This window comes from Setaria viridis, chromosome 8 (assembly GCF_005286985.2).
Source record: "Setaria viridis chromosome 8, Setaria_viridis_v4.0, whole genome shotgun sequence".
In the NCBI taxonomy this organism is placed as follows: domain Eukaryota; kingdom Viridiplantae; phylum Streptophyta; class Magnoliopsida; order Poales; family Poaceae; genus Setaria; species Setaria viridis.
The window spans coordinates 11032827-11045561 of NC_048270.2; the positions used below are offsets into that span (position 1 = coordinate 11032827).

Below are 12735 nucleotides of genomic sequence, written 5' to 3' on the forward strand. Positions count from 1 at the left end.
GAGATCCTGGTGGGGCAGATTGCGCGCGGGGTGCAAGGCAGCACCGGGCGTGGCGGCTGCCGTCTTTGCCGCGGAGTGGCCGAGGCAGCGGCAGGGTTGCGGGCAGATTGCCTGGCGCAGCCAGCGAGGCCTCGAGCGAGACGAGACGGGGCAGAGAGGCGGCAGGGCGACGTCGCACGGGACCGGGGAGTGGGGCATGTCGACCCATCCTATCGCAGCCGGCGACAGGGCGAGGCGGCGCTGCCAGTGAGGCCGAGCCACGTGGCGGCAGCGGTCTGGGCGCGCGTGCTCTAGCGCGTCCTGAGCCGACGGATTCGCGGGATCCCTTCGCCGGGCCTATCTTCAAGCACCTAGATCTCCCGATTCTTGAACCGCACAACATTAACTCCTTTTACGAAAGTTGTAGTCCTCAGAACAAAGTCCAACTTTTGTAATTGAACTGAGTTCAAATTCGCGGTGGATTCGGAGATTCAAAACTCCAAATTTTGGAGGAACGCCGGTTTCCTAGACTTAGAGAAAAACAGTGGCTTGGCTGTTTTCAGGGTGTTTGGCTGACTTGAGCTGCAGTTTTGAAAAGCTTTGGAGGTGAATTGGACTAGAGTAGTCCAATTATCAAAGTTGTTGTATAAACTTAGTTCTCAAACTCTTATAAAGGATTTTTCTGATGTTCTATTCAACTTTTGAGAGATAAACCTGCACTAAGGTGCCAGGTCGCGCTGATTTCCAGACTTAGCCTGGATTGCCGAAGAGGCTGGGTTGACCAAACTAGTTGACTTTGACCTGGATTTTGAAGGCTTTCGGGAAAGATTTAGAACTTACTCCTTCAATCAAAGTTGTTAAGATCCTGAAGCTCTAAAACTTTGGTATAGAGCTCAGCTTGAGTTCATATTAGAAATTTTAAAACAGAGAGCCCAAAAGTTTGGACTTTGCCTGTTTTAAAAACAAATTAACACAGATTTGTACTTTGGGATTTTGAAGGGCTTCTGCTTAGATCAAAGCAAAACACTAAAAATAAAAGTTGTTAGGAAAGTTGAGTTCTACAACTCTTAGTTGGACAGATTTTTATGTTCATAAGCAAAAATTTAAGTTACTAGTTTGAGAATCGCTTTAGCTTGTGAGGGGCAAAAGTGTACTTTCACTTGCCTTCACTACTTTCAAAGTTCCCCTTTATGCACTCATGATTTTGTTTAAGATTTAAACATGGCTTATTTAAGCTAGGTTGTTACAGTTATTGTGTTCGATTCATTGAGGAAACCACCAGCGGAGTACAAAGACATTTAAGACATGCTAAACTTATAATAATTCTGGACTTCATCTCTATGCAAAAGTTTTTTTTCCTAATTTTTCACCTAACACTATATCATTTATTATTTTAATTCGTAGTGCATAGAAATAATTCCGTAAGACTCACATGGTGAATTCTACATTCAATACAACATTTCCGGTACGTATGAAGTTTGCATATTTTTACATTCTATAACATGAATATTTCATAACTTATTTTTCCCCACTAAAGTGCTTGAGATAGGAACAAAGCAATAATTTATGTGGATACTACGTCTGTGAGCACATGAACAATTTTGTGCGGGACAAGATGATATCGTCGGAAAATAGTTGTACGTAAAATAAAACTATTAATAATAAATTATTTCCTAGCTCCTTATATTTAATTGTTCGTGTAACATTCACATATTTCCAAATTATAGATGACGCAAATTAGAGAAGAACTCTCGAGAAGGAGAGGCTTTTGGTCATCCAAGAAGCTCTTATAGGATTTCTTGTGCACGAGGTGATAAATCCCAATGGAGAATTTTATTATGATGGACATTTAATAGACGAAACGAGCAACATCATGATGGGAGGATTCTAAGAAGGAAGAGGACAAATTATTGTATATATAGTAATTATATAAATACTAGCTTGATGTGTATAATATACTAAGAATTGTATATATATATAGTACTATCATGAAATATATATACAACATATACGTGTAAGTAGTGTACACTAGGATGTATACGTATATATATGTGAAGAAACAATTAGCATTAATATGAAAAACAATTTAAAAAAAATCTTAAGTACTAAAGAGGGTACGTGCATGCTCCTGCATACGCATGCACGTACCCCATTAGTTCCGATTGTTAAAACGCATGCTTGTGCTTGCGTGGCGGCCCCTTTAGTGCCGGTTGGTTTTACCAACCGGGACTAAAGGGGGTCTTTAGTCCTAGGTGAATGACTTGGGACTAAAGACAGCTCCCTTTTGTCCCGAATAGATAGTCCCGGTTGGATTTTAGGGATATATGACCCTATCGAACCGAGACTAAAGGTGAGTTTTCTACCCGTGTGTACTAATAGCAGTCCTTGTTTACTGTTTGTAGCAATCACATGCGCGTGCTAGTACATAATGGAAAGGAATAAATGGCGTGCATGTGGTTGAACTTTCACTAAAATGCGTATTGTGTGACTATTTAATACTCCATCCGTTCCAAATTGTAGGTCATTTTAGTATTTTTGGATACATAGTTTTTGCTACGCACGTACATATATATTTTTCCAAGTACATAACAAAAACTATGTTTGAAAAATAGTAAAAACAATCTACAATTTAAAACGGAGGAAGTATATTTTACTAGTGTGAACTCTATCAGATGTTCATAAACAAAAATCTCTAGTAAATTTATAGCATCATAAATAAAAGTTCATTTTACAGTTTACAACCTGCAACTATGGTGCTATTTGGTTGCTGACATGGTAACGGAATTGCAGATGGATCGGAATGGGATTGCGGTGTATTTGGTTGGAGGGATACAATTACATGCTTTGTTTGGTGCACCCTGTAACGTTATTAGGTACGAGCTCTGTCTGGTTTTGCAAGAACACAGATTGGAGAAGTCACAACTGCTGAAAAAAAAAGATCCAGAGCTGAAGGAAAGAATCACTACTACCTCATTCACATCGGCACCACGAAGCCGATACAAATGAGGCTTGTTAGGCTTGTTATACATGCCGGCGTTGAAGCCAGTATGTACCGGTGGGATATCATACGTGCACGAATAGTCAAAATAGAAATATAAATGGAAATAACAAAAATATTTTTTCTAGGCCTGTAGGACACCCCTGAGCTATGCCCACCCCTTTCGTGCAATACCTCTTTACCATCCCACGTACACCAGGTACATATATGCAAAGGGAAGCTCTATTTCTTTTTACCCTTCCTATTTGATTCATTATTTAGGTATCTAAATGACTTCAAATTAAAAAACTTTTAACTATAGAGTTGTAGATCTTATCAAAACGAACCAGTTTCATATAAAGTTTGTCTCCATCAAAGATCGTATGCAAAAGTTACGAAATTCCAAATCCAGTAAAAAATTGAAATTACAAGGATGGGAAAAGAGGGGGAAATTGAGCTAATATTATTTGACATATGAATGATTTAAATTGAAAAACTTTCAACTACAAAGGTGTAGACTAGGTCAAAACCTTGGACTTTCATATAAAGTTTGTCTTCGTGCGAAGTCCATATCACAAAGTTACGAATTTCCTTTATTTATATAAAGGCAACATGCCAACTACGTGTTAAGACCGGCAAAAAGTGCTAGCACTCTGGACAATCCAAGAAGTATGTGTACGGATTTATATTGCACTCTGCATGGCATGTTCTACATGAGGGGACGTTGACCAGCCACTTGTAATCTGTTCAAGTAAAATGGTAGGCATCAGCAGTTCTGCATGTACAAAGTTATTGGATCACTACGGGAAACCTTAAATTCGCCGAGTGTTTTCTTTTTGCCGAGTGTTTTTTTTCGGACACTCGGCAAAGAAGCTCTTTGCCGAGTGCCAAGCCAAAAACACTCGGCAAAAAAAAAAACACTCGGCAAATCGAGGCTTTACCGAGTGTCAAATAAAAAACACTCGGCAAAGCCCCCTCTTTGCCGAGTGTCAAAAAAACACTCGGCAAAGAGGGTAGTTTGCCGAGTGTCAAAAAAAACACTCGGCAAAGAGGGGGGTTTGCCTAGTGTTTTTTTTTGACACTCAGCAAAAAAATAATTTTTTTTCCGCTTTTCGCCATGAAATTTTTTCTACTCCCCACATACAACATGTGGTACTCCATGTTAAAATTTGGTATATTTTTGGATTTATTTGCTATATTTATTTAATTAATTGAATTTCAAGGAAATTTTTGGTATAAGTCAAATTTGAACTGCAAATGATTCAAATTATGGAACAAAATGAGTAGAAAAATGATATTCATATTATTCGGCCCTATTTGAGACCTGACCCATGAAATGACAAGAAATTTCGAACATCTTGTTCAGGAAACACGACCACGAACGTGTGGCAGTGGTATTTTTAAATTATAAAAAAAACAAGGAAAGTCTGAAAATCATGAGATTTGTCATGATGTGATGATATCATAGGTGGAGGCTGTGGAAAAAAATTGAGAATGTTTTGCACATTTCGTCACATACAATGTTTACAAACCGAAGCATCTCAGAAGAAGATTAGTAACGTTGAGAAGGATTGCATAAGATTTGGAGTCAAAATGACGGTCGAGTTTTGATTTGACTACAAAAATTTTTATATAGTCAATAGAGAATATATATTGGTTCGTGTGAAAATTTGGTATTTTTTTGAAATGGTTGGATATTTTTTAAATTTTTTTCAAAATAAGTTTGCCGAGTGTCCTACGTTGGACACTCGGCAAAGAGACCCTTTACCGAGTGTCCACGTAGGACACTCGGCGAAGTTTTGTTTTTCCCAACCCCGCACCGGCCGCACCGCCCCCGCAACTTATTCGCCCCCGCACCCCACATATCCGCCGGGCCGCAACTTATCCCCGGCCCCGCCCCCGAACCCGCCGCCCCCGCAACCTTCCTCTCTCCCCCCCGCCCCCGGCCCCGCCGCCCGCCGCCCCCCGGCCCGCCGCCCGCCGCCCCCCCCGCCCCGCCGCCCGCCGCCCGACGCCCGGCCGCCCGCCGCCCGCCGCCCTTCGCCCGACCCCGCCCGCCGCCGCCCCCTTCTTCCCCTTCCCCGGCTCCCTCCCCTCCGCCGGATCCGCGCCCCCTCCGGCGCGGATCCGGCGGCCCCCACCTCCGGCGGCGCGGATCCGGATCTGGCGCGTGGCGGGCGGTAGCGGCAGCGGGCGTGGCGGCGGCGGCGGGCGGCAGCGGGCGTGGCGGCGGCGGCGGGCGGCAGCGGGCGTGGCGGCAGCGGCGGGCGGCAGCGGCGTGGCGGCAGCGGCGGGCGGCAGCGGCGGGCGGCAGCGGGCGTGGCGGCAGCGGGCGGCAGCGGCGGGCGGCAGCGGCGTGGCGGCAGCGGCGGGCGGCAGCGGCGGGCGGCAGCGGGCGTGGCGGCAGCGGGCGGCGTGGTGGCCGTGGCCGTGGCGGCGGCGGCCAGCTGGAGCTGCCGCCGGTGGCCGAGTATGTTTTTTTTTATTTTTTCTGGAAATATTATTTGCCGAGTGTTTTGTGCCACTCGGCACACTCTTTGCCGAGTGCCCGACCAAAGACACTCGGCAATGTCAACTTTGCCGAGTGAAACTTTGCCGTGTGCTCGTCGCCGAGTGTTACACTCGGCAAACACGTTGCCGAGTGTTTTTAGGGTTTCGCCGAGTGCCCCAGGCACTCGGCAATTTGTAGCTTTCCCGTAGTGGATGATAGCCATTTTCATGTAATTTTCACGTACAAGAGAAAATATGAACTCGATAAATCATTTATCTATATAGAATAGATAGATCTGTTCCGAGTTTTTCACTAGGGAATACCATGTTACAAAGGGATATATAACCTCACGAGATACGGAAACCGATGATAGTACAGGATTTGTACACATTAAGCCCAATTACCTTCTATGGCTAGGCTTTATTTGGGCCCTAGGAGGACCAAAATGTACTGAACCCATGTCACCCTAGAGCCTAAATGTATTGAACCCACTTACCCACATCACAACAGTAGGTGATGATGTGAGGAGATGTATCCAAATTTGGTGTTTTGGAAGTTTCAAAAACATACTTTCATTTGTACAGAGTGAACCAGAAATCATTTGAACTATGATGTTTGTTAGAATAAGCATCATTTCATTCGAACAAAGTGACGCTGAAATCATTTAAACTTTGACGTCTGTTCTTGAAAAAAAATACTTTCGCACATATTGAATACAACATTTCCCTTTTACGTACCTTTTACAATCCATGTCATTCTGACATCACAAATCGATGATTTTCATTCTGTACCATTTTTGTACTAAACTGGTTTATTCTGCTTAACTACACGTGGACGTACCATGGGTGGAAATGCATGATGCAAGATGAACCACGTAATATCAATATGAGAGGACGAGTGAGATCCATCCCTGAATTCATCAGAGGCTGTTGCAGTTAGCCGGCTGGAAGGACAGCGCCGACTTGTCGACGTCGTACCGGACGTGGAAGTTCATCTGCATGATGTTGCCGACAATAGACAGGCTCGGCGACCTCTGCACGATCCAGCAGGTCACGCCAGTAACCACCTCCCCGAAGTAGTTCTCCGTCGGCAGGGCCATGTCGCCGCCGTCGAAGTGCAGCACCATGGTCGGGAAGGCGTCTCCGCTGGGGGGCGTCAGGAAGCAGACCTCGAACCCGGCCCTGCCCGGCGCTAAGGTGAGGTTCGTCGTCTGCGACAGGAGCGCCGCTTTCGCCAGCGAGTACGCCGGCTCCGCGAGGAACGCCACCGTCGTGCCGGAGTCGAAGATGATGCCGCCACTCCCGGTCCCCGGCGACGTCGCCGCGCCGATCGAGATGCTCTTCAGGTTGACGGTGTAGAAGCTGGGGCTGGCGCCCGAGATAAGCGGCGTGGACTGGACGCCGGCACCCGTCAAGGCGCCGGAGCCGAACAGGAGAGGGCTCGCTTTGGAGGCGTCGCTGGCGAGGCAGTACGAGAAGGCGCCGGCGTTGAGCTGCGAGACGAGGGATAGCGGCCCACGGCCGAGCCCGACGAGGCCGGAGCCGGTGCCGTAGCCGCCCTCCGACATGTTCGTGCAGCCGAAGCCGATTCCCGGCGCGGCGTCGCCGCCGAGCGTGAAGATCTCGCTTCCGAGGTAACCCTGCGTGTAGTGGTGCGAGTCGGCGGCGAGGCCGTAGAGGTACCGGTAGTCGCACTCGGCGCCGCCGACGGCGCACGACGCGAGCGACTGGGATTCCAGATTACGGCAGAGGCCGCTGGAGCACGATAGCAAGGAGAAAGACGAGGAGGTGTTCGGGTAGTAGGATGGCGAGCCCTGCGGCGCGCACTGGGTGCACGGACCGCACTTGACCCAGATGAGGTCGCTGCCGGTGTCGGCGAGCGCCGACAGCTTCTGCGGCGGTGTGCCGATGGAGAAGTTCATGTCGTAGGCGCCGCCGTCACCGTCAAGCTGCAGCGGGGCCTGCGCGCCGCCCGAGGTAGCGTCGAGCCGGTCGGCGAGCATCGACAGCCGTTGGTGAGACTTATGAGCAGCCCGTGTTAGGTTTATGGCCGGTTCGATGCGGGTCATGGTGGCACGGAAGCTTTGGCGGCGTTCCGAGTAGGCCAGAGGAGCGGCGAGCAGGAAGAAGATCGAGAAAACGAGGATGGATAGCCTTGGCGCCATTCTTGGACTTCGAAGGGCTGCTATACGTGCTGTGATGAGGGATGGCAATGTAATTGCCGTATATGTAGATATAGAATCCCGCGCCAGCTGTATGCAGCTGTGCTTTCCGGGAAAAAAGCAGCACGCGCAGCGTGTTACCCACGGCGTTTCTCAAAACCAGATATAATGATAAATCGAGTAACTCCACCTGAGGCGGGAGCACATTTTCATTGAACTAAGCAACTGTGGCGGCTGGGTGTTACATGGATGAAATACTTTTTTCATCTTACGAAACTTCCCATTCATTCTCTTCATAAGGCCACCCTTAAGGGAGTTTCATTCTCATTAATAGGGTGCCATGTCAGTAATTTTGATGACGTGGTAAAGAGTGAAGAGAGGATGAAATAAGTTTCATGGTGATAAAACCATGTATGCACAGTTTCCAACACAGCTTGTATCTTGCATATAGTCTAAGAAACAACAATGAATGAAATCATGCCAGGTCAACAAAATTGCGGATATGGCATAGATTTTAATGCTCATGAAACTACTATGAAACCTTCTGTTTAGGCTAGCCTAACAACTTCGCTGCTCAGCCATCACACAGCGTGCTGGGATACTTTTTATGTGATATACACTACGGGAAAGCATAAAGTCGCCGAGTGTAATAACTTCGCCGAGTGCTTTTTTTCGGGCACTCGGCGAAGCAACGTTTTGCCGAGTGTAACATAAAAAACACACGGCAAAAATAAAACACTCGGCGAACGACCGTTTTGCCGAGTGTTACCCAAAAAACACTCGGCAAACACCCAGGCGGCACTCGGCAAACGTTGACACTCGGCAAACTGACCTTCCCGTGCCGACGGCGGCGCCCTTCCGTGACGGCCGTTAGTGTTTGCCGAGTGTCAATATGGGGCACTCGGCAAAGGCACTAGTTTGCCGAGTGCCATGGTGGGACACTCGGCAAACTATAGTCTTTGCCGAGTGTCTTGATGGGACACTCGGCAAACCCTATAGTTTGCCGAGTGCTAGGGGGTACACTCGGCAAACTATAGGGTTTGTCGAGTGTCTTTTCACACACTCGGCAAACATAATTTTTTTTCCCCTCCTCCACCCTCCAAACTTTTTACACTCCACATGTATGGCATTTGGCACTGCATGGTAGAAGATGGACTATTTTTTGACCTGTTTGCTATATTTAATCAATTAATTTTATTTAGAGTAATTTTTTGATTTAAGTCAAATTTGAACTGCAGGTGGTTGGAATAATGGAATAATATGAGTGAAAAAATCATATTCATGTTAGTGAGTCTAAATTGAGGTCTCACCCAGAAAATGAAAAGAAATTTCGAACATTTTGCTAAGGAAACACGACTACGAACGTGTGGCCAAATGATTGTTTAATTCTCAAAAATAAAAACGAAGTTTGAAAATCATGAGATTTTGCAAGATGCTTTGATTTCATATGCAGAGGCCGTGGTAAAAAATTGATAAGGTTTTGCACAAGTTTTGACATATGATGTTTACAATTCGAAGCATCTCCGGAGAGGTTTCAGAGAAGTTCAAAGGATCCGGGAAGATTTAGAGATGAATCGATAAATGTAATTCTCATTGAGTCCAAATTATTTTTTATAGGCTATAGAGAACATAGATAGGTTCATGTTAAATTTTGGGAAATTTTCAGATCCGTTTGGTAATTTTTATTCATTAATTGGACGTATATGAATTTAATATATATAAACTAAATATGAGCTATAAATCCATGACATAATGGTACAATATTACTTAAAAAATGGAATACGCAATGTTTAGTGAATTGGACTAGGTTTACACAAAGTTTACGTACTTTTAATTACTAAAAGTGTTGTTGTACATGCAATATAGGTACGTGTTTGCCGAGTGCTACGTAGGGCACTCGGCGAAGTTACCCCGGGTCCACGTCCCAGTGTCAGTACGGACTTCGGGAAAAAAAAACCCTTTGCCGAGTGCCCCGGATCTAGCACTCGGCAAAGGGTATGCCGAGTGCTAGATCCGGGGCACTCGGCAAAGCCACCCCGGGTCCACGTCGCAGTGTCCGTTCGAAATTCGGAGAAAAAAAACCCTTTGCCGAGTGCCCCGGATCTAGCACTCGGCAAAGGGTATGCCGAGTGCTAGATCAAGGGCACTCGGCAAAGCCCCTGATCTATACTTCGAATCACGGGCGCCCGGCCACACACTTAGCACGCAACACTTAGCCGCCGCAGCCGCCCCGGCCCCCGCGCCCGCGCCGCCGCCGCCGCCGCCCGGCCCCCCGTGCCCGCCCCGCCGCCGCCGCCGCCGCCCGGCCCCCCGTGCCCGCCCCGCCGCCGCCGCCGACCCGCGCCCGCCGCCGCCGCCCGGGCGCCACGCGCCGCCGCCGCTGCCGCCGGCCCGCCGCCGCCCGGGCCGGGATAAGGCCCCGGCCTCCCGTGCGGCCCCGGCCGGCCTCCCCTGCGCCCCCGGCCGGCCTCCCGCGCCGGCCCCCCGCGGCCGTCCTCGTCCGGGCGTCCGGCCGCCGCATCGTCCCCCGGCCGCCGCACCATCCCCCGGCCGCCCCTCCGGTAAGTTGAAAATATTAGTGAAAATATTAGAGAATGCAGGATAACATTGCAAAGAATAGAGGAAGTGTAGAAATTAGAAAATGTTGATTCTTACTTGAATGGAAAAATATTAGAGAATAGATGAAGAATAGAGGAAGAATATTAGAGAATAGAGGAAGAATATTAGAGAATGCATGAATGGAAGAGAGGTGTGGTTGGTAATAGAGATGTGTGGTTGTGGTTGTGTTTGTTGGCCATCGTGCCAACTCTTTAGTGGGATTGTGGTTGTCGGCCATCGTGCCGTTTCTTATGTTGCAGGTTTTGGAAACCTCCCCGTGCAGGGGAGATGCTGCCGAAATTTTGACTTAAACAATGCTTTGTTTCTTTTGTTGCAGGAGAGGCTTACAAGGACCGTCCTCGACTCGTCACTTTGCAGGATAGCAAGGTGAGGCATGCTACAGCTCTATTTCTGTATAATGTTCGTATATCACGTAACCTAGTTAGTTGTCTCCCGTTCAAAAGAGATACAGTTGGAAATATGCAGATCTTTGCATATCTATAATCGTATCTGTTTCGAATTGTCTACGTTTTTTGGACAGCCCGAGGATGTGTAGGTGGGTTTAGTATCCATGGTCTACTCCGGCCCGAGATAAAATTTCGGCAGCACCTCCCTGTTGTTCTCTAGATACACAATCTCCTATCAAGGACGTGTATTTGGAGAACAGCGGGGAGGTGCTGCCGAAATTTTATCTCGGGACGGAGCAGACCATGGATACTAAACCCACCTACACATCCTGGGGTGGGATTAGGACCTATCTTTACCTAGTAGACAATATAGGAATGTGTATATGCCATGTGAATTTTGTATTACTTATTTAAATGGTAGAGGATGGAGGATCGTCAGTGGATGTACACGGGTCGCACTAGTCAGAATACGTTGACCAATGAATGGCTTGACAAGACGGATGCTTTCTTGGAACGGGCGTTTGGAAGTGTCAATGGAGCTCGATCGACTTGGTGTCCGTGCAGCAAATGTGGAAACATGCGTCGGCAAACCAAGCTGGAGATGGGCAAACATCTAGTGAAGAACGGATTTACGTCAGACTACACCAGGTGGATCTACCATGGTGAATGTGACCGTGGGAGAGAGGAGGTCTTGAGACAACGAATCGAGGAATTTGATGATGATGCCGGGGTGGGAGACATGTTAAATGACTTTCATGAAGCACACTTCGAAGAGGCACGTAGGGAGGAGGAGCCAGAGGCTACCGTTAAGGCTTATTACGAAATGTTGTCTGCGGCACAGCAACCTCTTCACGGCCATACCAAGGTTTCTCAGCTAGATGCCATTGCACGCCTAATGGCTGTGAAGTCTCAGTTTAGTTTGAGTCGAGACGCGTTTGATATTATGTTGACAGTTTTTGGAAGCCTGCTCCCGGTTGGTCACATCTTGCCAAAGAGCATGTATGAGGCATAGAAACTCCTTCGTGCACTTAAGATGCCATACGAGCATATACATGCATGCTCGAAGGGATGCATCTTATTTAGGAAAGAGTATGCGGAAGCAAAATACTGTGTGAAGTGTGAATCGTCTAGATTTCTGGAGGTTGATTCTGGTGACGGTCAGAAAAAGCAGCTCGCAATTCCTGTGAAGGTTCTACGGTATCTTCCTTTCATACCGAGGATCCAACGGCTTTTCATGACTGAAGAATCCGCGAAACAGATGACATGGCACAAAAATGGCCGTCGCTATAATCCAGAGAAGCTGGTACACCCATCCGATGCTGAAGCCTGGAGAAGCTTTGATGCGATTTATCCTGCAAAAGCTCTAGAGGCCCGTAACGTACGCGTTGCGTTGGCAACTGATGGGTTCAATCCCTATGGAATGGCGGCCGCCCCGTACACCTGTTGGCCCATTTTCGTTATCCCACTGAATCTCCCACCCGGCGTCCTATTTCAACGACATAATATATTCTTGTCGTTGATAATTCCAGAGCATCCGGGGAATAATATGAGTGTGTATATGGAGCCTCTGATTGATGATTTGCTCCGTGCTTGGGAGGAAGGGGTATGGACCTATGACCGATCCACAAAGACAAACTTCAAGATGCATGTTTGGTACCAGTACTCACTGCATGACTTGCCGGCATATGGGATTTTCTCCGGATGGTGTGTTCACGGGAAGTTCCCTTGCCCAGTATGTAAAGCATCTTTGAAGTTCATTTGGTTGTCGAAAGGGGGCAAATATTCCTCGTTCGACAAACATCGACAATTCCTCCCTCCTGACCATCCATTTAGACGAGACATGAAGAACTTTACCAAAGATGTTGTAGTTACAGCCCCCGCACCGCCGATGATGACAGGGGCCGCAGTTCGTGCTCAGTTAGACGCTCTTGAGTTCAATAATGAAGAAGGTGGTTTTTTGGGATATGGCGAGCAACATGCTTGGACGCAGAAGTCGTGCTTGTGGAAGCTTCCATATTTTGATAATCTCCTTGTTCCACATAACATTGATGTAATGCACACGGAAAAAAATATCGCCGAGGCAATTTTTGGTACAATAATGGACATTCCTGACAAGACAAAG

General features: G+C 47.4%; 1 protein-coding gene across 1 annotated transcript; it reads right to left on the bottom strand.

The window, feature by feature from the left end:
- Positions 1 to 6102: 6102 nt before the first annotated feature.
- Positions 6103 to 7664, bottom strand: LOC117834296 (aspartic proteinase nepenthesin-1). Its single transcript, XM_034713903.2, has one exon. It carries the CDS (start codon positions 7609 to 7611, stop codon positions 6367 to 6369), a length of 1245 nt encoding a protein of 414 aa, XP_034569794.2. The 5' UTR covers positions 7612 to 7664; the 3' UTR covers positions 6103 to 6366.
- Positions 7665 to 12735: the final 5071 nt, after the last annotated feature.